The 27,575-nt window shown below is 45.4% G+C and overlaps 1 protein-coding gene across 1 annotated transcript; it reads right to left on the reverse strand.

Moving 5' to 3' along the window:
• Nucleotides 1-211: 211 nt before the first annotated feature.
• On the reverse strand, nt 212-23,559 carry LOC144368999 (small ribosomal subunit protein uS5m-like). The gene is made up of 11 exons (XM_078028033.1): nt 23,290-23,559; nt 19,503-19,583; nt 15,280-15,417; nt 14,542-14,667; nt 10,649-12,503; nt 8,776-8,856; nt 6,154-6,211; nt 5,810-5,874; nt 3,973-4,109; nt 2,666-2,988; nt 212-621 (listed from the first exon to the last, which is right to left on the reverse strand). The coding sequence occupies exons 1-5, from the start codon at nt 23,345-23,347 to the stop codon at nt 12,178-12,180; spliced, it is 729 nt and encodes a 242-aa protein (XP_077884159.1). The 5' UTR covers nt 23,348-23,559; the 3' UTR covers nt 212-621; nt 2,666-2,988; nt 3,973-4,109; nt 5,810-5,874; nt 6,154-6,211; nt 8,776-8,856; nt 10,649-12,177.
• Nucleotides 23,560-27,575: the final 4,016 nt, after the last annotated feature.

Genomic DNA, 27,575 nt, shown 5'->3' on the forward strand with positions numbered 1-27,575 from the left:
CCACCATCGTTCCCCTTAAGCTTTAAGTAAAATCAGGGGTATGTGAGTGTCAGCAGTAATACTGCAACAGTCCATCTGATAACCAAGATGGCTACCAAGAGTGAGTAACAGGCAGGGAGCGTATACAGTGTTGACACACTGGACAAAGGGACAATTCATACCTCAGGGGGACAGTGCGACACTTCATAGCATTACACACAATGAAATATAATTTAAAACTTAGGAAATTTTTTTATTTCTGGAATTTTCCACTTAACAGTTTGGGACTGCAGTTGACCACAAGTACCTGAACCTTGGCGAGCTGAATCGTGGGTACGAGGGGACCACCGTAGATTAAGAGTGAAGTGTTGAAGAGGGAAACACGGGGCCAACTCTAGTGAAGGAAAGCAGTAGTCACTGTATGAAGCTCAGACTATATTAACTACGTGCAAGGAAAACTGCCAATCATATAGAGGGACACCACCTGAATGATGATGGGACAGTTCTCCAAGATGTACCATACTCAGGGAGCACGCACTGCACGGCAGAACATTAAAATACTTGAGAACTGCGAGGAGAGGTGGGTGATGCCATGACCAAAGCTGGAGACGGGACCAGCCTGCTGCCAGAAGTGGACAGACCCTGAAGGGGAACACCAGGAGGACAAAGTTAAGCTCAACAGAACACAGCACAGTGCGCTGACAGGATGTGCACAGGTGTTCAGAGGGCTTGCACTTAGTGCGGTCGAGGAACGGCTGCTTTGAACTTCCCAGGCTTCTCTTTGGGGCCGCCTGTTCCTTGTTCCCCTTCTCCTCTTTTCTTGCCTTCTCTTGGATTGAGGGTTTTTTGAGTTTGTTCTGTGGTGCGGGGGATGGAACCCATAGCTTCCCACATCGATGCAAGCAATCCACCACTGAGCTGGGTCCCAAGCCTTTTTTTTTTCCCCCCCCAAGAAAACCATGTCTTTAAAAGCTTTAAAAACAAATAATGCTATTTTGCAAATATGACTTTGCTTAACGAGGGCCACCAACTTACAGCACTGTGATGTCAGGAACACAGAGTGTGCAGGGAAACTAACTAATGCTGCTACAGTTGGGAGATTGGCTGCTGTTGCTGACTGAAGTGTGGGTGATACACATTGGGACTTGTGACCCATCAGATCAGCGTAGTTAATGGTCACCCAACTCCCTGCACAGGCTTGGGTCTGATCACATATTCTGCCTGGATAGATATTTCAGCCTCTTTTGTATATAAAAGACACACACATACTCTCTCTCTCTCTCTCTCTCACTCACACACACACACACTCTCACACTCTCTCTCTCTCTCTCACACACACACACACACACACACACACACTCACACATACATGTATGTCCTGTCATACAAACATGTAAAATTGTCTTCAAGGGCACACATTAAATAAACAAGTATTACGCGCCTCAGGCAACCCTATTCAGTATAAATACATACACATTTTTTTGCATTTTGTTTTTTTTGTACCAAATTTCTACATTATCTAGCAACTTGCAAAAGAAAAGTTTCTTTTTTTCTGATACAAAATGTCTCTAAAGACTCGTTATGTTTGGACTTTAATCAAAGGATATGTATAATCAACAAATCAAGAGCATTGTATGTTTGCCCAGCCCTTTCTGAGACAGGGTCCTGCTACGTTGCTGAGGCTGCACTTGAACCTGGGAAACTCCTGCACAGCCTCCTGAGCAGCTAGGATTACAGGTGTGTGCCACTGCACCAGCACACACCTGTATTTTTAAGATTGCACCTCATTCTCTTTGCTGGCTTAATAGCTACAGCTCTGTGTCACGCTAGTGACTCCTTTACAATAGGGTTTAAGTGCACATCTTTACCTTAACCAGTCCACCTTCAAATGACCCCTTGAGAGAATCAGGTGACAGCATATTTCCAGGACTCCTGCCTGGTCTCTGTGTTGTTATCATACATTGCACATCTACATGTGTAAAAAAAATGTTGGCATTAATTGTGCTTTAACTACTCTATTGTCTTAAAGGCAATAAACTGGGGGACTGTGACAAGGGCCTACCTGGGTAGGCAGAGGATTGGAGGAGGATGGGGGCAGAGAAAGTATTCAAAGAAACAGGAAATGATGATCTGCCCACGGAGGAGGAACATGGTGGGTCACACCCCTTACAGGGGCCTGTGTCCACAATACTAAAGCATCTTTACAACTCAATGATAAAAACACAAATAACTCAATTTTTCAAATGGGCAAAAAGAGGTGAAGAGACATTTCTCCAGACACCACACAAGAGGTGTCAAGCGTGTGACAAGAGGTTCCTGCTGCTGGCACTTGATGTGCAAGTTGGAACAATGAGGCACTTCCTGCCACCAGGGCAGCCTGGGCCCTGCTGGAGGTGGGTGCAGCTGTGAGGGACAGGGCAGGAGGTCACCTCCCAGGGATGGGTCAGCCCGAGCGGGCGTCGGGCACAGCCACCACAGCCCTTCATGTCCCTGTGCACATTACCCCTGGGTGGGTCTTTTCCTGTCTCCCTGCTCCATTTGCTTTTGCTGGTTTCATGGAGTATTTAAAGTAGTCTTGAACTGAGGTCAGTACATAATGTCCCTGCCACACTGCCTGGCACAGATCACGTGATCAATAAATCAAAACTAGAATTATTTATTTGTAAATAAAGAAGGTTGAAATTACCTCAAAAAAGAAAAAAGAGGTGACACAGCAAGATGTGACGGGGGAGTCCCAGGCGCCTAGGGCAGCAGGCACGGTGTTGCAGTGGGGGAGCCAGGTGGCAGGAAGGTCAGGTGGAGGCCCTCTTGAGACCTGACCAAATAGAGCGCTTCATTCCCTGTGCAGCCTTCACTTCTTCCCAGTCCAGCCTGATGTCGGGAACCTCCTCTTCTGGCTCAGGATCCTTCCTCAAGGCCCCCCGGGGGGAGGCGACCAGGATGGGCAGGGGGCCACATTCCTCCCGGAATTCCACCACCTTTCTTGTCGGCCAGCTGTTGGTGGGTTTCCTGGGCAAGACCAAAGTGAGAACAGCAGTTAGGTCTCCGAGGGTCCCTGTGGCTATAGGAGTGAGAGGCACCACCACAGGGGTGGGGTGGGGGTGGGAGTGCAGAACCCACCAGAGAGCTTGGGGGAAAGAGCAGTGCCAGCTGATTCTGGGTGGTTAAACCACAGTGGCTGTCACAGGGGGATGCCTCAGCCCACCTTCCCACCCCAAACTGGGGTACGCCAGGCCTCGCCTTCCAAACTCCCTAAGCACGTGCCTGCTGGGCCAAGCACCAAGCCTGAAACTGGTGGAGCCCTGAGATCTAACAACCAAATCACAGGAGGTCCAGGGGGGAAAGGACATCAAGGACCCCACGGGTGCTCAACCCTGGAAACACTATGGGACAAAACACCTGACTTCTTCAACATAACAGCAGCAAGAGGGGAAGAGAGAGGGACAGACCAAGAGAGACTTAAAAGACACAGGAGAAACTTTAGAAGTGCTGACATCTTCTCAACTGGATTGAATCAAAAACTGTGTAAAAAAAAATGTTTTTAAATCGGACGAATGGATAGATTTGAATGAACAGATTCGATACTTGATAATACTGAGTCATGATATTTAGGAATGGTAAGGGTACCATGACATTTTTTTTTCCCCAGTGCTGGGGATCAAACCTGGGCCTTAAGTGTTCCTAGCAAGCGCTCTACCATAGAAGTAAACGGATCCTTTGGATCCTCTAAAGGATCAGAATCAGAAACCACTTCTCAGGTTTCTGATTCTGATCCTTTAGAAATACACTGAAATATTTACGAATGAAATAAAATGGGACCTGAGATTTGGTTCAAAACGACTCGGTGAGGTGATGTTGAGAAACAAGATTAGCTCTGGTTGGGCAGCAGAGCCCTGGGGTCACTGCAGCAGGTGGCCGTGGGAGCCCCTAGGAGACCCTCAGCACCTTGGTCTGCAGCACAGCCAGACCTGCTCAAACCCCAGGGAAGGTTACCTGGCGGGAGAGCCCATGGAAGAGGCCCCGGGTGAGGTTGAGCATGTTGACGGACCCAGAGACCTTGGCATACATGTCCTTGATGCCAATGAGCCGGAAGATGGTAATGATGGCCCTGTGGCAGCGCAGGCCGTATCCTAGGAGACAGGAAATGGACTGAGCACCTGCCAGCATGCTGTCTTTCGTGTGGCTCTGGGTTTAGGGAATGACATTTTGGCTTCACCACCCCCAGCTGGTGTGACTTCTAGGACGACATTTATTCAATGGTATGTACAAAAATTAAACAGAACATCTACCTTAAACGTAGTGGGGGGGAAACCAGGATATTACTTACATTAAAACTTAAGTGCCTGAAAACTCTTGGCCCTCTGCCCAGGCCAGCTCCCGTGTCCATGCCTGGTTACCATCAAGGGAGACGCCTGTCCTCACCCTCCTAGACCACTCAGCTGCCCTGGCAGCGACACCACTTCCCTCTCCTGGGAACACCTTCTGGCCTAAGTGGCAGCGTCTCCTGAATTGGTGGCTCCTGGAGTGTTTTCTCACCTCCCTGATGGCCTTCAGTGCTGGGGTGGTCTCCTCCCCTCTAGCCACGTGCCCTGCTCTTGGCCACCGGCAATCCCTCCTCCAGAAGAGCTTCAAAAACACAAGCCAGGGCTGGGGCTATAGAGCAGAGCGCTTGCCCGGCATGTGTGAGGCACTGGGTTTGATCCTCAGCAAATCAAGGCTCCGGGGCACAACCTCTCACTGGCCTTTGCTCTCTGAATTAAACAAAGACATCTGCAGGATCTTCCCCCCACAATATCATTATCTCACACACACACACACACACACCGTGCCTGACCCCACTTACTGCACTGTCCTCACATGGCCTGTGCACGAGGGCACACTGCACCTGGGGCACGCACCAGCCTGGAACGTTCTCCCAGACCTGCCCCTCTGCTCCTCTTCCTTCAGGATCTCACTCACACTGCCCCTGCTCAGAGGCCACCTCTGGCCACCCTGATGAAGGTGGCCCTCCTCCTCCTCTTGACAGCACTGAGGAAGGCACAAGGCAGTAGCTCAGTTGCTTAGAGCCTCACTAAGTTGCTGAGGCTGGCCTGGAACTTGCAATCCTCCTATCTCAGCCTTCTGAGTGTCACTGGGATTACAGGTGTGCACCACTGCGCCCAGCTCCTGACCTGAACTCCTGAGATTTAAAAAACTACAGTCCAATGAAACAGGTTCTTACTACAGAACTGCAAGCAAAATGCAAATCCAAATGTTTAAGAATTCTGCACCAAGAGTGCACTGGGTGTGACTGTCCCCATAACCAACACTGCCTGTGGCCTGTCCACAAGACAAGAAAGGCCATTTCTGCTCACCCAGTGCCTCAATGAATAGAGATCATAGAAGTTCAACAGTACTCAATGGTGAGGGGCTGGGGGAGCTCCGTGACAGCGCGTGCTTCACAGGTGTGGGGCTCTGGTTTAATCCCCAGCACCAAATAACAAGCCTAACACCACAACACTTGTAGAGGAACAGCACGTGACTGGCAGGAAGGAACACCGTCCAGCTGGGTGAAGGCTCCAGGAGGAACCACGTGCCCACTCATCCAACCAGACCACCTCCACCTGCTCCACCCGCCTCAGCCACTCCCGGAACAGGCCTGGGCCTGTGTAGCCCGACCTTGGCTTCTTCCCCAGGAGCCTCGCCTTCCTCAGCCTAATTCAGGCCTTCCATCTGTCACTCTCAGGAAGAGTTCAAGGAGAGGCGAACAACCCCAGGGGGGAGGGTGGGACTGTGGTCATAAAGCTTTCTCTGCTTTATGTTCAACAGAGAGTCAGAGCTTTCCAGTTACCTCTGGGCTGTTTCTTCATCTTGATGTGTGTGTCCTCTTATATCTCAACGAGATGTCATGGAATACTGGGGGGTAAAGCAGACACAGGAGGGTCAGGCATGTGGCTTTAATGTCTGCAAAAGCCACAGAGCACTGGGTGCTGCCCTAAGCAGCCAGCCCACAGGACACACAGACACTGACCCCACTCATTCTCTTGCCACCCCCCCGAGGCCAGGCTGTTTCCTCATTTTGCACATTTGTAAGAATGCAGTCAGAGCAACACAAAGACACCCATTGGGCATGTCACAGACACACCAGGACACAGTGGCATTCTGCAAATCTTACAAGAAAAGACCCACACTCACTTGTATGGTCTTCATACTGCTCTATGTAATGCAAATAGTGGATGGCTTTGTTCTTTGCCTGAAGAAAGGAAGGAACAAATTCTCCTAAATCTCTCGCTGGGTTTCAAAACTATTTTATAAAGTATTTTATTATAAAAAATTCCACCTATGCACCTTAAAAGATAAGGACTTAGCCACAATATCATTATCACACATACACTGACGATTCCTTCGTGATACGTGACTGTGTGCCTGCAGTGCCCCCATGTGAACACAGAGCTTTTCATCTTCTACTAAATGTTAACAAAGAAAAACATGCACGTACTTTCCTGAAAGCATCCACCCGCTCAGTGGCCTTCCCAATGGCAAAACCTTCAAAAGAAGCAGCAAAACTTATGAAAAGGAAAGCTACTCTGACCCAGCCTGTGCCTCTCCCCAGCTCCCAGTTTGGGCTCTACAGCATTTCACGCCCTTCTTTCAACTGCCCACAGAACACCTGCTCTGCACAACCAGCCATGAAGAAAGCCAGAGATGTGCTCATCTGTTCTGAGGCATTCTACAGACTTGACATTTAGATACATAACATTACCTTTTATAAATCTCTAATAAAATGAAATATACTCAATTTTTAAAATTAAGTATGCTCTATATTTATAAAAGGCAAATGTTTTGGGGCACTTGTGCAAAGAGATTAAAATGACAAGAAGGGATAGGGGAAAAATACATTGTTATAGAGTAAAACTATGATTTCAGTAGAATTTCAATTTTAATTAACCAGAAAAATAAACCTAATAGTTTCCAATTTGTAAATGCTTTACCCTAAGAAATGAGGTCTATCAAAAGTTGCAGAAATGCTTCCATTATTTGCTGCCACCATTTATTATTTAATTTGAAAAAAGTACTTTGTTTTAAAATTATACACAGGAAAATAAAATAGGCAAGACATCTGAGGCCTGGGATGAAAAGGGCTTGAATTCCAGTTCCTAGTTTAAACAGAACAAAGTAAACCATGGAAGTCCTAGAGGGAAATATGAGTGGACTTACTTATAATCTTCAAAAGGAGACTTTCTAAGCAAAACACAAACCAGAAGTGACCTAGGACTGATAAATTTGCTATGTTAAGGTTTAAAACTTCTGTGGATTTTAAAGCTTCGATGTGGAAAAAAATTCAAAACTAAGTCAAAATATGATAAGACAAAAAAGGCTCATGTCCTTAACTTACAAGAAGCTAATCCCAATCAATAAAGACAAGAAAACCACCCAATTAAAAAAATAGGCAAAGCACCTGAACTCACAGATGTCCAAAGGGAAAGCGCAACGGCCAATGAACACGCAAAATGGCGTCGGCACTCTCCTAACTTAGAAAGTACAGGTGTAAACTGGAAGAGACGTTTCAGGGATCATACTGACAATCAGTAAAGTCTGATACTACTCAGGGCAAGGATGGGTGGTACAGAGGGACATAAACTGATGCAACCTTTGAGGAGGAGATCTGGCAATACTTGACATTTACACCCAGTGCGGCAGCAATTTCAAGACATTTCTCCTATTTCTATTTTTCCAAAAGTTCAACAAGCTCCATGTACAAAAAGGTCAATGTTATTGTTGTTGTTTGTAATAAATGATACAAATTTGGAAACAATAGGGATTGGGTCAAAAATCATGTCTATGCACACACTGGAACACTATGAAACCAATACCAGAAATCTGCTTATGCTAACAGAAGACCTCTGAGGGCAAAACCAAGCAAGAAGAGCAAGGTGCAAATTCATGGCTATAATAAGATCTCTGCTAAGCTTTTGATAAAAAGGTAAAGGGAGGTAATATGGACACAAAATTTCAGAAAAGATATTTTTGAAAAGAGACAACAGTAACTGCTAACCATGGTCTCTTACAGCAACGCACTATCATGTCTTTTGCTCTTGCTTTGAAATTTTCAAAAGGAAGCAACAAACAGTTTTTCAGTTCTATGTGAACACATTTCAAAAACAAGATGTTCAGTAGGGAAACTTTAAAAGTCTAAAGAAGAAAATTTAAATGACTGACAAACCTGCTAACCCAAGTGAACACTTATCAGTCAGTGTACAGTCTTCTAGTTTTTTTCCTTGCATATAAATGACTTTAAAAAAAAATCATGATTACATGACAAATTTTTAACCAAAATTACTTATTGTGTAAGTAATTTTTCACAATTCTTTAATGGCTATAGAATATTACTTTGGAGGCCTGTGGTTGTGGCTCAGAGGGAGAGCACTCGCCTGGCATGCGTGAGGCACTGGGTTTGATCCTTAGCACCACATAAAAAATAAAGATCTTGTGTCCACCTATAACTAAAAATAAATATTAAAAAAAAGAATATTATATTGGACAGCTATCCTGTAACCAGGCCCGATTGAACTTGTTCTAATTTTTCACTATTATGCACCATACAATAGTGTCTTAAGCCCTTTAAAATACCCAGTCCTCAGATGTAGGCCTTAAGAGCTTTTCTTTCTTTCTCTGAGAAGCTTCCTGGTTTACCATCAGGTTTGTGAGCCCAGACCTCTAGGCGGCTCTATTAGTAGAAAAAGTGAGACTGGCAGCAGGGCCCTGGCTTCCAGCCGGGCAGCCAGGCCTCTTTGTGTCCAGCGTCACCCCACTCACCTGCCCATTCCCCACAGCCACCAGGACACGGACTGATCTCTTCCTTCCCTCTTTGGCTGTCATATTGAAAACATTTCTGACCTAAAAGACAAAATGCTTCATCAATAGGACAGCTGAAGAAAACTCTGAGGTAGAGGATGAGGACCTGCTGGCTCAGCCACACAAGGCTTGGTGCAGGACCCAGCACCTCCTCCAGTCTGTACGTACAAAAGCAAACTTCCCAAACAAACCCTCCCTCTGAAGCATTTCGGGAACACAATGGAAATAAGACTTTCTCTTCCTATTTCATTGGGTTATTAGGAGAGTTAACTAAGATAATCTTTAAAGGAATTTACAACTACACAACTCAATATACCCCATCTTAATAAATGTACACAGGAAAGAAAACACTATGGATTAAACTTTGAAATAGTTTAACACTGATTATAAGACAAATTCCAGTATCAAAGGTACTAAAATATCTTAAAAATGATGAAACGCAACGTAAGGAAAAAACTTCGCAGGACTGGACTGCTATGTTAAGGATCAGGCTTAAACAAGAATACAGAATTTGGAAACACCTATTCATTATAAACTTCAGGAAAATCTCCCATTTTTTCAGCCTATTTTAAAGGCCAGGAATTATGAAACTATTAACTAAACTGCTTAAATGACAGTTGTCCCCTTTCCTTCCTAGGAAGAAGTTTAAGGAAAAGGGAGGCTGAGGCCACACTTTTGAATGATTTTATAGGAAACAACCTACATATGAAAGACTCTTTCAGTGGGATTAACTTTCAAAAGCTATGAACTGGGGTGTGTGTAGGGGCACACGCCTGTAATCCATGTGACTCAGGAGACTGAAGCAGGAAGAAGGCAGAGTCAAGGCCAGCCTGGGCAACTTAGTGAGACCCTTCTCAAAATAAAAAGTAAAAAGGGCTGGGGATGTGGTTTGGTGGCAGAGTGTTTGCCTAGCAATGCACAAAGCCCTGGGTTCAATCTCTAGAATTGGGGTGGGGGGAATAACACATAATGGGATACCAACATAAAATACTTGTAAACATATTTTAAAAATTCCATAATATAACTGATATTGAAGAAATAATATACATATTCAGAGAGGCTTTGTCACAAATTTGATATATAAATTATTCCACAATTTGGGGAGGTACTGGGAATTGAACTCAGGGCACTTGACCACTGAGCCACATCCCCATCCCTTTTTTGTATTTTATTTAGAGACAGGGTCTCACTGAGTTGCTTAGGGCCTTGCTTTTGCTGAGGCTGTGGAACTCACCATCCTCCCTCCTTAGCCTCCCAAACTACTGGGATTTCAGCTGTGCACCACCGCGCCCGGCTCTGTTCCACATTATTAAACACTGATTAAATGCACAGTGCCAGCGCCAAGGAACACTGGCCATCAGAGAACCACCCTGGAAGGGTGGTTCAAGCACACCTGATACAGGATCTGTGAGCAGCCCAGAGACCACTGCCCTAGTCAAACTGCACACTGGCCATAACCTGAGGCTTTCTGCCCCTGCCCCTGCTCCTCCCAACCTGTTCTCTGATTGTGTCCTAGATACAACTGGTGTACAGCTCCACAAGAGGCCACCAGATAGCACACTCTAGCTCCAGGAAGAAGGAACTTAACATAATCTCCAAATTCTGCTCCTGAATTTGCCCCTCACAAACCTCAATTTCATAGTCCCCACAAACCAAGGCAGCAGTGGGGACCACCAACATGAAGGAACTGAACTTCAAATTGTGTTAATTCCTCCCTGAACTTGAGTCTGTGTCCGAGAGATCACTGTGACCACAGCTCTGCTCAGCTCCTCCTGCCCACCCGACCCCGGCAACCTCTCCAGAGGACCCTGGGAGTTGAGCTCGGCAGGCCTACCTCGAGTATCCTGGTATCAAAGTCCTCATAGGTCTCTACAAGGAGAGAAGAAAAAGCACACAGATAAGAGCATCCACGCTGCTCACGTGTGACAGCCTTTCCCAGGTGCCCTCAGACTTCTAATGGGAAGAACCTGAGCTCTCTGGTGCCGCTCTCCAGGCTGCGCCCCAGTTCCCATCATCCACGGGGACTGCCTGGCCTGACTTCATGAGCTCAGCCACGGCTCTCTGACCGCAGCCTCCCCCTCTCCAGCTCCCTGCTGCGGCTCCCGAGGCACAGGTTCCTGGAGCGCCGACACCTCCAGAGCCTTCCTCGCTGCTTTCCCATCTGGTCTCCTGGGGTCTTCACAGCCTCTCTCACCAAAGTCCCTCAGAGACACCAAAGTCCCTCACTCCTCATAGATCTCGCCAAGGTCCTCAATCCCTACACTTTTGTCTCTACCGCCCTCTCCAGGCCAGAACCCACGCAGCTGTCTGGTCACAAGTGGCCTGCTGCTGCTGCGGGAGAGATCAGAGCCTGGCCTACGCTCACCACTCTCAACTGCGGGTCTGACCCGCTCGCGAACTCCCGGCTCCTCAGCTTTCAGTTCTCTTAATTCAGCCTCTGCTCACCACCACAGCTGTTTCCAACACTCCCCAATTCTCTTGCTTTTACTTATTACAGAAAATCTCAATTACAAAATAAAATAGGAAAGCAGAATAAAAGCTTCTGTACCCAGCAGTCGGCTTTGAAAGCGGTCAGCTCAAGAGTCAATCTTCTTTCCTGGACACTGCCAGGGTCCCACCCACTGGGTGATAGTGAAGCCAGTGCCAAGTGCCACCTTCTCATCAAGAAATATTCTGGTGGCCATGTTCACCAATGCCACTATCTGGCTTGATGACTCCTGACCAAAGCTACCAGATACCAGGTGACCTCCCCGCCTTTCCACCCCCATTGCACAGGCTCACCCAAACCTGCACCCTGCCCCTGCTGGCTAACAGCAGCCTGTCTGTCTAAACTCTGGATCTGGTTACTGGGGACTTGGCTCGTGGGCAGGTCCTCTCCCTCCCAGACCTCCACCCTCCTGCACGCTCGCCCCATCCTCTCCAGCCCAACCGTTCCTCTACTTTGAGCCAAACTCCTGTTTGCTTCCTCCTCTCCCACTCACTGGCAAGAGCAAGATTTTCAGGTGAATCTGCCTTTGTGGGGAGGGGGAGGCTTTGTTTTCTAATTCAGCCTAAGTGTCGTCAGTTTTTGTTTCATGTTTGCTTTTACGAAGGCTTAGTGACAGCTCTCTGGGGTCTCTCAACTCTGCTGTTAAACAGCACTCCAAGCCTGAGGCCACGTGTTTGGGAAACGCTGTGTCCTACAGATCTATAATGCACACCACCATGTCTAAGGCACTTGCTAAGGCACTGGGACCCAGGGCTTTCCATCCTGTTGGAGGAACACTTCCTGGTTACAGGCCTCTAGTGTCCCACAAATGCAACCGGGATAACAATGTGGAAAGTTAGTCAAAGAGGTCAAATTCTTTTTTCAGAAAGGGTAATCTAAACAGACAAGTAAACAATAAAATTATTTTCAGAAACACTGTAGGACGATACGTCCTCTACCAAAGGCAAGCAAACCAGGCCTCCACTACCTCCCTTGGGACCAGGGTCCGGGGGACCGACACTGAGGCCACCCCATGTGTTCCCGCTCCAGCCTCGCTCCCGCTTCACTTTCATCCTCCGCTTCCAGTCCCACTCTTCCCTCTGCTGGAGCATGTCAGCCGCCACCTGCTCCTGCTCCTCCTTGCTCCTCTGGGCAATGGTCTGCACGGCTCCATTTCTCATGAGAGGGGCATTCAGACCCGGCCACAAGAAGCCGGAGCGTCCTGAAGGGTAAAGATTATAGGTAAGTGACAACTTCTAAAAGGTGCTCACTCTTCATGTTGCTAAGATGCCAGGGAACGCGTGTACAGACACCAGCACAGTATTGTGGAGTTGGAGCTGATGCGATCACTTGGCAGGTGACCTAGCACTGTCACAGTTTTATGTACATCTACCCTACAGGCATGTGACCGCATTTTCACTTTTACCAAGAGAAACACTCGTGAGGCCTGTGAGCGCTAAGATGTCTGCTGAAACACGACCTGTAACGCAGGTCGGCAACAGAGTCGGCAACAGAGGAATGGCTGAACGCACAGCCAGCAGGTGCCATATCCTGCACAAAATCAAAAGCCGTTGCTCTCTCGGGCTGGGGATGTGGCTCTCAAGCAGTAGTGCGCTTGCCTGGCATGCGCGCGGCGCGGGGTTTAATCCTCAGCACCACATACAAATAAAGATGTTGTGTCCACCAAAAACTAAAAAATAAAATATTAATTTCTCTCTCTCTCTCTCTCTCAAAAAAAAACAACAACAAAAAAACGTTGCTCTCCAGGTTCTGATGTGGAATGATTTCTAAGACATGTTATTATTATTACTTTTGGTTCTGGAAATTGAACCCAGTGGCATTCTACCACTGAGCCACATCCCCAACCCTTTTTATTTATTTTGAGACAGGGTCTCACTAAATTCTTGAGGCGGGCCTTGAAACTTGTCATCCTCCTGCCTCAGCTTCCCCAGTCGCTGGGGTTAAGGGGTTTGCCACCATGTCCAGCCCTGAGACCTCTTATTGGGTTAAAAAAAAAAAAAAAAAAGCAGATTATACAATTGCATGTACCATATAGTATAATTATCTTTTTCTTTTCTTTTCTTTTTAAAGACGATATCTATTTCTTTTAGGGAATTGATACAAAAGCGCGCACCAGCACACACAAAAACAACTGAAGGAAATACCAATATGAGACCAGTGGCCCCTCAGGGGAGACAATGGGAATGTGGACGGCAGGAAGGACATCAGGGGCTTTTAGTTTTCTCTACACTCTGCGTTTTTACTGAGAAGGTATGCATACGATTTTTATAATTTGAAAAAATAAATTACAGCCAGACACAGTGGTGCATGTGAGCAGTCCCAGTAGGTGGGAGGCTGAGACAGGAGGGAGGTTTTAACCTGCAAGTTCAAGACCAGCCTGGCAAGACCAGATGGCAAGACCTGTCTCAAAAATAATAATAATAATAATAATAATTATTATTATTATTAACATTATTAAAAATAAATAACAAATGCTTAAAAACTAAAACAAGATACAAGTAGTAAAAGCACCCAAGCAGATGTGCAATCTTAGAAGTGCAGCACAAGGTGCTTCCTTTATTTCTGAAAGGTTGTTAGTATCAAAAGCGATGAGTCTGCACAACAGTAAAAATAAGCCAATTCAAGTTCACCTATCCTATTTTTGCTTTCAAAAGCACAAGTATAAACAATCACATCAGCACGTGAAGGACCAAGGCCAAGTGCGGCCCACCAGCTGATTTGTAAATAAAGTTTTACCGGAACACAGCTGGGCCTGTCCAACCATGCGCTGTCCAGGGCAGTTTCTGTGTGACAGCAGCCCAGTTGAGTAGCGGCAACAGGCCCTGTGACTACAGATCTGCTCTTGGTCACTGTCTTCTCTGGGCAGGGGAAGCCTGCCAGCTCTCTGAGAGCTCCACCTGCCTGCACTGGGCTGTGTGCAGCACAGGACCTATCACAGCTGTGCCCCATGGAGTACGTGACACTCTGGGGCAGCTGGTAAGCCCCCTGGTTGGACTCTAAACCATGGATTCTTATGCACTTAATGAGAATGTTTCCAGTTTGCCAAATATCCATAAAATCGGGGGAAAACACTTTAAAAGCACATAGACTCTTTTTAGAACAAAGTTTGCCGTTGGGCCCCCCCAGGCCTCCCTCAGACCCAGCTTGCTTCCTATTTCTCCCCTTCCCAAGATCATCAGTTTCCCACCCCAAGTTCAGGACCAAATCTGAAAACTGTCAAAACAACCAAACACGTTTACCTTCACCAATGACCTGACCCCTGTTCAGATCCTTCCTTCTCTTTTTTTTGCTTCTTTTGCCTCTTCCTTTTCTTGCCCCAGCACCAGTCTCTGCTAAAGCACCTTCCCAGAGCTCATCTGCTGTCACTGTAAGGAAACGGGGTTTTTAAAAACTCTGTAGTTGTAAAGCAAAGATCTACACTCTCCTAAGAATAAGAAAGGCCAGAAAGCCCAGCTTCATCCATGTCACTGAGGTAATGAAAATAAAATAAAATCATACAGTGAACATAAAACATGATTACATTTGGAAAACACAAGAGGAGACAATTCCACTTTGTTTCCACAAAAGATGGCTAACATTAAATCCCAGTAAGTCCCTGACCAGTAAGTAGACTTGCTTCCCTGATGTCTGCCAATCACAACTCAGGTCTCAGTAGTGACGTCTCTTGAACTTCTCCAAATGATATGTCCTAGCAAAGGCCCAGCTAAAAACAGTAAGGGCCTTCTTGGTGTGACTCTAAATCAGCAGGGTATCTGGGGCACAATTCAATACTTCTAGGCCTTGGGTGCCCCAAATGAGGGGCTCAGATAAACTAGTGCTCTCCAAATACAGCTGTAGCACATGAGATAATTCTAGTTGCATTTTTAGTTGAATAATCACTAAAATGTTAATTCGTTTATGACAGAAGAAAAATTAAGATAGGAAAGCACCCCTACTTTCCTGTTGCAGGAAGTGGAAGTGTGTGCCAGTCTACCTACATTTAGTGAAGAAGCTGTAGGGTCTGTACTGCTGGCCTGACCGGCTGGTGGGAGGAGAGATACAGCACTGTGTCTGTAGCGCATGACTCAAGCTGGTGAAGTGTCGGCTGTCTCTGGTTCCCTGCAGTGACAAAGGGCCTACAGAGAGATGAAACAAAACCAAGTTAGATGCTCCCTGGCTGTGGAGCTGCCAGCACCAAATAACTGTGACTTGATGAAAATAAGTCTCTAAAAATTCTAATCTTTTAAGAATCATATTTTGAGGACAATTGTTATTTAAAAAATAAAACCAAACTTTTAGGAATGAAAGCCACCTAAATGCCCTTCCTAGAGAGGTCACGGTTCATTTCCACAGTGGATGTCCCAGTCTCAAGAAAGCTCTGTACAGCCAGGGTTTCTGCCCTGCATTATCCAGCCCAAGCTCCTGGGCTGCTCTGGGCAAATGGCGCCCTCTGCTGTATGCAGCTGGGCAGTGGACAGATGAGGAAAGACCTTCAAGTGAAACTGTTCAGAAGAACAAGACTCAATGTGTAGAGGGTACCCTGCCCTTTATGTTCAAAACACAGGGAAGCAGGGAAGGCATGCTGTAGACAACTCCAGAAGATCACGCAAGAGACTGAGGAGCGGCTGCCTCTGTGGAAGAAAACAGGGGCATTTAAGGCTGGATGTGAAAGACCCGCATTTTTGTATTTTGAGGGATTTTTTTTTTTTTTTTAACCACATGCATCTATTACTTGAGAAAAGGTTTTAGAACAGCCATGTCTGAGAGGAAGCCATCTGACCAGTCCCAGGGATGGCGGTTTCACGTGAGGAAGAAGGCAGAGGTGACAGGAACAGGTGGTCATGAAGGAGTGGGACAGTGCTGGCAAGATCAGTGCATGCACAGATTCTTGAGCTCTGTGCTTCAGTAGAGAAGTGACAGGATTCAAACAGCCCTGGAGGGAAAGTGGCTTTAGGGTATTGGCTTGATAAACACAAAACAAAAACCTGACAACAGCTGTTTTCAAGTCTGAGTGAAGCCATGCAGAGGACAGTAACTGCAGATTCATCAGCAGCATCAACCATGACTCACAGGACCAGAGAAAGAAAGCGGGTAAGGACAGGGAGAGTGACATCTAAGGGTGGTAGGAAGCCATCGAAATAGTTCCACTGAATACAGAGACCCAAACACAAAGGGATAATCTTTGATTACTGGACAGCACTTAATACGACCATTTTGTTTCAAATGTAGGCCTATGAGATAGATTTGCCAATGCCACAAGGAACTGGATGACTGGATGAGATTTCAACACTAATTTCGATTCCAGATGATTTGCTCACCTGTGGGGAGGGAGATCGCACCTAGCACACAGATGTCCTCTAGACCTGTAGCCCACCTGATGAACTACCAAATAAAATGTAGCCAGAAAACATTGGGTCTTCATTTTTTTTGAAGTTGTTGATGGATCTTTATTTATTTATATGTGGTGCTGAGGATCAAACCTAGTGCCTCACATGCTAGGCAAGCACTCTGCTACTGAGCTACAACCCCAGCCCTGGGTCTTCATTGTTTAACAAACCAGAACTTTATCATTACAAATCTCATTCTGCTATACACAGCCTATCTTGTAAACACCTTCATCTTCAACACATATCTAATATTAAAACATTTCATCTTGCTCTGTTCCGCATTATAATCTTTAATGTAGTTCAAGAAGTGTAAAAATTATTAACAGATTTTTTTGGAAAGACTGAAATATCACTCATAGCTAATAATGTACCCAGCCTAAAAGAAACCAAATGTCAAAAATAAAAAGAAATCAACTTTAGAATTTAGAAATAGCCACTTGTTTTTTGTTTGTTTGTTTTAATGGGAGGCAGGGAAGAACTGGGGATTGAACCCAGGGCTTTGTACACATTAGAAATAGTCACTTTTTCTGGGTGCATGGCACATGGCTGTAATCCCAGTGACTCAGGAGACTGAGGCAAAGGATTGCAAGTTCGAAGCCAGCCTTAGCAACTTAGCAAGAACCTGTTTCAAAATAAAACATAGGTCTGGGGATATAGCTCAGTTGGTAGAGTGCTTGCCTTGCATGCACAAGGCCCTGGATTCAATCCCCAGCACCATCAAAACAAATAAACAAAGAAAAAATATATCAAAAGGGCTGGTTATGTGGCTTAGTGATAGGGTGCCCCTCAGTTCAATCCTCAGTACCACCAAAACAACAGTCAATTTTCATGCACACTTGTATAAATGGTTTTGCTTACATTGTGTCACGATTTTTTTTTAATATTTTATTTACATTTTAGTTTTCGGCAGACACAACATCTTTGTTTGTATGTGGTGCTGAGGATTGAACCCGGGCCGCACCCATGCCAGGGGAGTGCGCTACTGCTTGAGCCACATCCCCAGCCCCGTGTTATGATTTTTTAAAGAAGAAAGTTCAGTAGTTCAGGCTGAGTCACGTTCTGAAGCTCACTTACAGATCACAATCCACCTCACTTATCAACTCTGTTCTGATCCTTTGAATTCTTATTAAGTTTAGGTCATGAGACCCCAGACTCAGGAAGCAACAACCCTGCAGCCTAAAGTGGGATAGGCCACAACCCCTCAGGTGGGGACGGAGAGGCCCCCAGGGTTCTACCTCAGCACACATCACATTCTACACCAAGAACTCCTTCCTTCTCACTTGGGTCTCTTCTAGGAAAACTGGTTGGTGAGAGATTTTAGAAAATTTATTACTATGTTTCTGACTGATTTGTTGCAGCATTTAGAAAAATAGAGTGATAAGGAAAGCAATCAACTTCTTAAAAGTCAGGCAATTATGAATTTCAGGAAAAAATGTAACAGTAGAATACTACCTAGCTCCGCTCTGAATGTGCACATAATTTAATAACAAAAACAATGCCCAGAGATTCAGTCCAAACTCGGCTTCTACCTATACTGGAAGAAAGTAAGGGTAAGGATAGACTGTTACATCTCCAATTAGCATAACAATGTTGTTTAAAGAAGACTGAATGTATTTAGAAATATAACCAGAGGAAGGTGAAAGAATTAGTGTCCCTAGATGATGGGAAGGAGCAGAAAAGGACTAGGAATGAAAGCTCTGAGCCTTTTAGGACCTTTTGGAAACTCAATTGTTTTTTGTTTTTTTTTTTTTTTTACTTCCGGTGTGGAGCTGGGGATTCAATTGCGGGCCTTGGGCACCCTAGGCAAGGCTCAACCTCTGAGCCGCACCCCCAGGCTGAAAGTTAATATTTTAAGGAATAGCACAGCAACCTGCAGTGAGGACAGCTATCCCTATCAGGCCCTACACCAGCTCAGGTCAGGGCAGTGCCTGGCACATGTTAAGGGGTAAATAAACTGTTTATAAATCAGTGAGTGAATCAACCAAGCAACAAATCAAACTGGTTGATTCACAGTGGGTGTGACAGGTCGTAGGAAATCTGCCATTAGGGAGAAAGCCCTGTCAGCTGGACTTCTCCCAGGATCTCCAAGGCATCTCACAGGTGGGTCTAAAGAGGAAAAGGCAGGAGACCCACAGGGAAGCCCAGCACTCAGGAGTCCCAGAAGCTCAAGGTGAAAGGGCCAGGCTTCCTTGCACAGCAAGGTTGGCCTGGACTTCCCAGAAGGCAGCTGAAGAGAGGCCCTGCACTATGTCAAGGAAGTCTGTGTCCACAGGAGGGGGCATCACAGCAGCCAGAAAGCTCTGGGACCAGCCCTGCTTCACTGGCTGTGTGATTTCTTTCATTCTTTTTTGGGGGAAGGTACTGGGCATTGAATTCAGGGGTATTTAACCACTGAGCCCCATCCCTAGTCCTTTTTATTTTTATTTTAAGACAGAGCTGGCCTTGAACTTGCAACCTCCTGCCTCAGCCTCCGAAGTCACTGGGATTACAAGTGTGCACTACTTTGCCTGGCCTGGCTGCATGATCTTGAACAAGTCACTTGGCTTCTCAGAGATTCACCTTATCATCTCTAAAATGCGAATAAGCTCATGAAAGCCAGTGTGAGGGCTGAACAAGGTGATGTTTCAAGCCTAGTGCACAATACCTACTCAAAAATGGCAACCATTATTTTTTAAAGCCTTGAACTACAACAACTGCACTCATAAAAGATTTGAAAAATACTCAAGACGGTACAATACCATCATCAAGGACATGCCTTGTCCATTCACATTTTCAAATCTACAGAAACTCTTATTAAATCTTATGAGAACAGATACTTCCCAAATGAATCTCACCATTGCTGAGAGTGGTCTTCAGCACCAAAACAGAAGCTGTTGGAAAGGTGTTCAGGGAAAGCTGCCAGCACCAGAAATGACCTGTCAATTAAAAATAAGTAAATAAATATTTTTTGGTTCCAGTGCTGGGGTTGAACCCAGGGCCTGGAGCCTGCAGGCATGTGCTTCATCACTGAGCCACATCCCCTCTTCGTTTTTTGAGAAAGGGTCTCCCTAAGTTGCCCAGACTGGTTTCCAACTTGCAATTCTCCTGTCTCAGGCTCCCAAGTTGCTGGGATTACAGATGAAGGCCTCTGCACTCAGCAAAAAGTGGAGTTGTTTTATGGTGTGGGCAATAGAACCCAGAGCCTCACATATGCTGGGCAAGTGCTTTACCACTTAGCTATGTCCACAGGCCTCCAACAAGAATAAATAAATAAATAAAATTTAAAGATACATTCCTACATGAAGAGGGACATTTAAAATAATAAGGTGAGCCACCTACTGTGGCACAAACCCGCAACCACAGATACCAAGGAGGCTAAGGCAGGGGAAGTGCAAATTCAGGTCTCGAGATATAAAGGGTTGAGGATGTGGCTCTGTAAAGCACAATAGGGTGCAATGCCCAGTACCCCAAAAATAAATAAAACAGTAACATTCACAGAATAATACCATCCACAGAATTAAAGAACTAAGAGAAGTGGACAAGTGATTTCCAGGCTTAGTGACCACTGGCCAGGTAGCTGCCATCATGCTGCACCTTCTCTTCACCCTCCCATCAACCAGGCTTCATGCTTGGCAGTCACCTTAAAAATCCCTCTGCCGTGGGCCACACCTCTGCTGTGGTCCTGCTGCCACTTCTTTGTTCAGGCCTTAGCATCACTCAGACACAGGTTCAAGGTTTCTTAATGGGTCTCCCACCTCTCCCCTTGTATTTACCACCTTTCTACAGTAAGAGGCTTCATCAATTAACAGCCCTGACATGTCCTTCCCTGGCTTCCTGCTGCCAAGTTACAAATTCTGGGCACAGCCTGCAGGACTGCCACATGGCCCCAGGCTTCCACACCAGCCTCCTGCTGCCCCTGCCCCACCCTCCCCATAGCCATCCAAACACACAGTTAGTCTTGAATTCGCTCTCATACACTTTTGTATATGAGATCCTGGATCCACCAGATCCTGGAGGCTCAGCAGCTCTTGTGAAACCTCCACCCTCTGGAGCCCCCACAGCACCAGGCTGACTGTACCTCCCTGTGCAACCCTTAATACAGTGTGGTTCTCGAGGACAGACTTAGACAGCATTTGTGGGCAACTGGTTTTTGGCAGAGGGACCATGACCATTCAATAGGGGAAAAGGAATGTGTTCAAAAAATGGTGTTGGAATAACAGGGTGTCAACCCATAGAAGAATGAAGTTGGAGCCCTACCTCACACCTTATGTACAACTTAATTCAAAATGGACTAAAGACCTGAAGGTAAGAGCTAAAACTATAAAACTCCTAGAAGAAAAACAGAGGTAAATTATCATGACCTCGGGTCTAGCAATGTTTCTGAAACATAACTCCAAAAGCACAAGTGATAAAAAGAAAAAAAAGAAAAAACCCATAAACCAGACTTCACCAAAATTTAAAACCTGTGTTTCGGGGATGGGGATAAAGCTCAGCTCAGCGGTAGAAGAACCAGCATGCCTGGGTTCAGTCTCTAGCATTACAAAAACAAATAAACAAAAACCTTGTATGCCTCAAAAAAACACTCTCAAGCCAGGCTTCGTGGTGCATGCCTATATTCCCAGCAGCTCTAGGGGCTGAGGCAGGAGGATTGTTGAGTTCAAAGCCAGCCTAAGCAACTCAATGAGACCCTGTCTCTAAAAATATACATAAAAAAGGGTTGGGGATGTGTCTCAGTGATTAGGCACCCCTGGGTTCAATCCCCAGTACAAAAAAAAAAAAAAACCCACAAACTATCAAGAAAGTTGAAAAACAACATATCGAATAAAATTCTGCAAATCATACATCTGATTAGACACCTATAGACTCCTTACAATTAAATAATAAAATGAAAACCCAATTTTAAAAGAGCCAAAACACTTGAACAGACATTTCTCAAAAAAACATGTAAAAATGGCTAATAAGCACATGAAAATACATTCATTATCCATCAGGGAAATGCAAATCAAAATTTCAAATTAATACCATTTCATACTCACTAGGATGGCTATAATCAAAAGAACAGATAATAAGAAATGTTGCTAAAGAAAAATCAAAACCCTCACTGTACCCTCAGGTACTTCGAAAACATTCTGGCCATCCCTCAAGTGTGGAATTACCATTTTACCCAGCAACTCCATTCCCAGGTACATACTTAAGAGAAAAGAAAATAGACACACATGTAAAAACATGGCATGCTGATGTTTACAGCAACATTAGGCATAATACCCAAAAGATGGAAAACAACTCAAGTGTCCCTCAACTGATGAGCAGATAAAGTGTGGTGATGGACACGTTACAATTCGGCCCTAAGAAATTCAGGATGATACATGTTACAACGTGGATGAATCTTGATGACCTTGCACTGAATAAGCCAGCCATGTATGTGGTTCTACTTATATAAAATGTCTAGGACAGGAGAGCTAAGAAGAGTGGAAAATAGATCAGTGGTGGCTACAGCTAAAAAGCTTCCTTCTTGGAGTGATAAAAATGTTCTAATTAGATTATAATGATAAGTGCAAAGGTTTGTGCAAATATTGTGCACTTCAAATAGATGAACTGTATGGTATGTGAATTATAGTTCAATAAAGCTGGAAAAAAAACAAAAAAAAATACTTATACACAAGAAGACAAAAAAGGGGGGGCGGGGAAACACACTTTGGTGTCAGGAATTTTGGGTGCAAAAACCTATGTCCCTTGCTCAATCTGTGTGGCTCCCTCCACCACCTGTATAAAGAGTGTAATAACAGAATCTACTCCATAAAGGGACTGGGAAGGCAGTGAGGGAAAACGCATGAACAGAGGAAGACAGTGGCTGGCACACAGTTTAGACTCATGAAAGAAGACAGCCTTGAAATACTAGGAGATGAGGGAAGAAAAATAAAAGGGAAGAGACAATCATAAAGACAAAAGAAAAGAATATTAAGGTCAGATTTTCTGCCAAGATTGCTGGTGAAATTTTTTGCAAAATGAGTTACCAAAAAAAAAAAAAAAAAAAAAAAGAACTTTGACGGTTTTAGGGGGCTTTGAGTTCCAGAATTAGAAATGCTGAACTGTGGACTTAACAACAAAATAGGGCAGAGAAGGCAGGCGGCGGCCACGCAGCGGCCCTGCAGCCAACCTTAGGCAACACAGCAGCAGGGCGCCTTCCTAGGGTGCACACAACCCACCAGGGCCCCGGGGAAAGGAAAGGCGACACTGCGGGCTGACGTCCGAGTCATCCGTCTCTGCACGGAGGCCACCGGCCAGCTGGAATTAAGCTGACGGAGGCCAGTGCTCTCCGACTCCACCTGGACAACCACCATCACCTTCAGAGCCCCGCGGGCGCCTCTCAGCCCCGAACCCGGTGGGCATCACCATGTGACCCCGGGGGTCGCGCCTGCCCGCCGGGAAAGCAAGGCTCGCCAGTTCCCTCCTCTTCACCGAAACCAACCGTGAAGAACCGACTGCACTTCACGGTCACTTTCCAGCCAAGCGCCCCGACGCCCAGAGAGGCAGGGAACGCGCGCAAGGTCACCCAGCGGTCCCGGGCTGGATGGGACCCTCCGCCCGGACTCCCGCAAGCCCTGGCGACCCCCGGCTCCCGCGCCCCCTCCCCGCGCTCACCCGTCGACACACCGCACAGCGCAGGAAAGCGGCCCTCAGCGCGCACCGCCGCCGCCATGCTGAAGCGCGAGCCGCACCTCCTCCCTCCGGGGCAGCTGGTCCTTCGCCTGCCGCGAGGCTCCTCGTCAAACGGCGGGCCCCAGCCCTCGGCTGGAGGTGCGAGACCCGAGGACCACGCCGTAGCCCATATCGGGTTGGAAGGATTATCCGGATGGGCCACAGGGTAGGTTGGGTCAGGCGTAGCCGCGGACAGCTCCGCGGGGTCCTCGCGCTAGGGCCCGGGGGCGGGGCTGGGGCGGGGCCAGCCCGGGGCGCGGGTCGGCGAGTTGGAGGCGGCCGCTTGTGAGCGCCCGGGAGGTCCGGCTGGCGCAGCGAGCTCTCCAAGCTACCCAGGGCCGGGACCCACGAAGTGTAGGGAGGATCCACAGGGTGGATAAGACAGGGTGGAGAGATTGAAACCCGCTCCAGGAAAGCCCTGGAGTTTTGCAGATGAAGTACTTTGCTCGAGTTTCACAGGCATTTCTGCATTTATTCTGATTCCAACGTGTGGTCCTCACACACGCGTATCCCAGGGTTTTCCCCGTTCATCTCAGGCTCCGCTTTATGCAGTCTGTTCTTGCACAAATGATGCACAAACCTGCCACAAAGGATGGCAGGAATGTGTTGTGAGAAACCACTCCTGCTCAGATAGTCTTTAACGATCGATCGGATCAGGGTTAGAATGTTGAGATATACAGAAAAGTAAAAATCGGGGCAGAGCAGACCAAGACTGACATAGTTGGCTTGGGGTTGTGGCTCAGCGGTAGAGCACATGCAAGGCCCTGGGTTCGATCTTCAGCACCACGTAAAAATGAATAAATAAAACAAAGGTATTGTGCCCAACCACAACTAAAAAATAAATGTTAAAAAAAAGAAAAAGTGACACAGTTGTTGTGCATTGCTGACCTTTGTGGCTAAGTGAGACAAGCCAGTTCAGTATGGACAGCCCAGGTCAGATCGGTGGCAACTTTCTGGTCTGTGTTGTGGTCAAGCCTTCAGATGCTGTAAGGTCACTAGCAAGTTTGTTTTTTATTTTGGTTGGCATGTTGTTTATACCTAAATAATTATACATTTGAAATAATTATACATTCACAGGAAGTTGCAAAATGAGTACAAAAAGATACCCATGCACCATTCACCCAGTTTCCCGAAATGGTAATATTTTACAGAACTATAATGTGAAAACCAGGAAGTTGGCATTGATGTAACCCACTGAGTTTGTTCAGATTAATCAGTTTTGCATGGACTCATCTGTGAAAGTGTGTGTGTGGAGTTCTATGCAATTGTAGCGTAAGTAGACTTATGTAACCACCACCACCACCATCAATGTACAAAACTTCTGTCTCCACAAAGATCCCTCCTTTCATCTGTAGAGACACTCATCCACCCTCCCACCATCTGGAAGATGGCAACCACCAATCTATTCTTCATATCTATAATTTTTTAAACTTGAGAACATTTAGTTACTACCATCCTACTCACAACAGAAGAAATTCATGTGTTGACATAAGATGAATAAAATTTATTTATAGATACCATTCAAATGTAGAGAGAAGAAATTGAAATAAAATATGTATTTCATTAAAGATTAAACTGAAACAAATACAAAAATAAAAAAAATAAATGGAGTCACATAGTGTGTGATGTTTTGAGTTGGCTTTTAGACTGTTGATGTCTATTCAAGTTGTTTTATAGTTTCTCACTTTTATTACTAAGTACTTATTATTACTGCCACTTGTTTAACCATTTGCCCTTTCTAGCATATTTGGCTTATTCCCAGTTTGGGCCTATTCCAACCAAAGCTATCATAAACACTCATGTACATATTTTAGACATTTAAACTTTAAAAATTGTAGCAAATACATGTAAACTTTACCATCTTTACCATTTTAAGTGTGCAGAACAGTGGTATTAAATAAATCCATATTGTTGTGCTATCATAATCACCTTCTGTTCATAGTATTCATTTCCTCTGTGCTGGATGTGGTGGCGCACACCTGTAATCCCAGCTGCTTAGGAAGCTAAGGCAGGAGCATCACAAATTCAAGGCCAGCCTTAGCAATTTAGTGAGACCCCATCTTGAAATAAAAACAATAAAAAGAGCTAGTGATACGGCTCAGTGGTAGATCACCCCTGGATTCAATCCCTAGCACTGGGGGAAAAGTTCTTTACATTTTGAAAAACTGAAACTGTACTTACCAAATGCTAACTCCCCCTTCCTGTCTCTCAGCCCTACCTTACCCCTTTATGTCTTAAGAAGTATGCCTACTCTGAGTACCTCATACAAGTAGAGTCACACAGTATTTCTCCTTTTTCTGGTTAATTTCGCTTCAGTAGCATTTGGCAGAATCGACCTTTAGAGATCAATAACATTTGCATGCACATGCGTGTGCACACACATATAACTCCATATATATGTCATGTATACAGCTGTTGCATATATATAACTCCATCCCTGTGGTGTTTATATAGTCACTTGTCAAGGGACAATTGGGTTATTTCCACCTTTTGTCTATTGTGAATAATGCTGCCATGAACATGCGTGTATGAGCATGTCTTTGAGTCCCTGCTTTCAATTCTCTGAAGTGTATACCAACCCCATACCTATTTCTGCATGGGCATAAGATTTCATTTCTCTGGAATATGCCAAGTTCTAAGATTCCTAGATGTATGGTCGGTATATGCTCTGTTTTTAAAGAAACTGCCAGCTGGGTGCTGTGACACCTGCCTGTTCTCCCAGTGGCTTGGGAGGCTGAGGCAGGACGATTATGAGTTCAAAGCCAGCTCAGCAACTTAGCAAGGCCCTAAGCAACTCGGTGAGATCCTATCTCTAAATAAAATATAAAAAAGGGCTGAGGATATGACTCAGTGGTTAAATACCCATGGGTTCAATCCCTGGTACCAAACAACAAACAAAAAAAACTGCCAAACTGTTTTTTCAAAGTGGTCTTAGCATTTTATATTCCCATCAGCAACGTGTAAGAGATAGATGCTCTCTGCATGCTCACTAGCATGTAGTATTATCACCTTTTTAAAAGCTGTTCTAGCGGGTATATAGTGACATTTCCTTATGGCTTTAATTTATATTTCCCTAATAGTTAATAACACTGAACTCCTTCCGTGCTTGTGTTTTTTTCTTAACCATCTATCTGCATATCCTTTTTGGTGAAATGTCTGTTTGTATGTTTTGCTCATTTTCTAGTTGGATTATTTGTTTGTTTGTTTCTTTCTTTTTTTCTTTTCCCCCCAGTACTGGGGATTGAACTCAGGACCACAAACATGCTAGGCAAGAGCTTAACCACTAAGCTACAGCTCCACCCTGATGATTTCTTTTACTGTTCAGTTACTGTTCATTTCTTTCTTTATTCTAGGCGATTCCATTTTCAAATAGATAATTTGCGAATATTTTCTCACAATCCACAGTTTGTCCTTTCATTCTTTTAGCAAGGCCACTTGGCCATTCACCAAGCAACAGGTTTTTATTTTGATAGTCCAGTTTATTAATTTCCCTTCATGCATTGTGCTTCTGGTGTCATGTCTAAGAACCATATCCCTAATTCATGGTCTAAAGCTTGTCTCCTGTTAATTTATAAAAGTTTTGTAGTTTGGGGCTTTACACTTAAGTCTGTAATCCATTTTATTTTGTTTTGTTTTCTTTTTGTAAGATGTGTGAGGTTGAAGTCGGCTTGCAGAAGTGTTCAGACAAGCTAGTCACTTCCTCCCCCAGGAGCCAGGGGTCCCCTTATCCTCATTTCTACAAAAGTGCCTCCCACAGCCACTGCTAGTCCACTCTGCACCCACATGCATCCCCATGTTGCCCAGTGGGACATTCTGTATCTTCCTTTTATAAACTACTGTTGAGCTCATCTGTCATTGTGTGGTCAGCCATCCACATGGCCCTGGAGCCATTTTTAGTGTGTTCCCAGAGCTGTGCAACATCATCACTGTCAATTTTAGATCACATTCATCACTCCAAAGAGAAACCCCCATACCCTCTGCCACTCCCCTGATCCCCATCTGCTACCCCAGCCTGAAGCAATAGCTAGTCTACTTTCTATCTCTATAGATTTGCCTCTTCTAGAAAATTCCTATCAACGCAGTCACACATGGTCCATTGTGGCTGGCTTCTTTCACTTAGTATAACATTGTTGCGGTTTACCCATTTTTGTTGCAGGTATCTGTACTTCCTTACATTTTATGGCTGAGTAACATTCTGTTTGCTTGGATATACTACATCTTATCCATTC

This window comes from Ictidomys tridecemlineatus, chromosome 12, assembly GCF_052094955.1.
Source record: "Ictidomys tridecemlineatus isolate mIctTri1 chromosome 12, mIctTri1.hap1, whole genome shotgun sequence".
NCBI lineage: Eukaryota > Metazoa > Chordata > Mammalia > Rodentia > Sciuridae > Ictidomys > Ictidomys tridecemlineatus.

Excerpts from the sequence above, each read along its gene's own strand:
- LOC144368999 (XM_078028033.1), bottom strand. The coding sequence starts at position 23,347 with ATGGCGGCGGCGGTGCGCGCTGAGGGCCGCTTTCCTGCGCTGTGCGGT. Across the intron at positions 19,584-23,289 it reads GCTGTGCGGTGTGTCGACGG|GTCATTTCTGGTGCTGGCAG; the intron begins GTGAGCGCGGGG and ends TTTAATTGACAG. Across the intron at positions 15,418-19,502 it reads GAAGACCACTCTCAGCAATG|GCCCTTTGTCACTGCAGGGA; the intron begins GTGAGATTCATT and ends ATCTCTCTGTAG.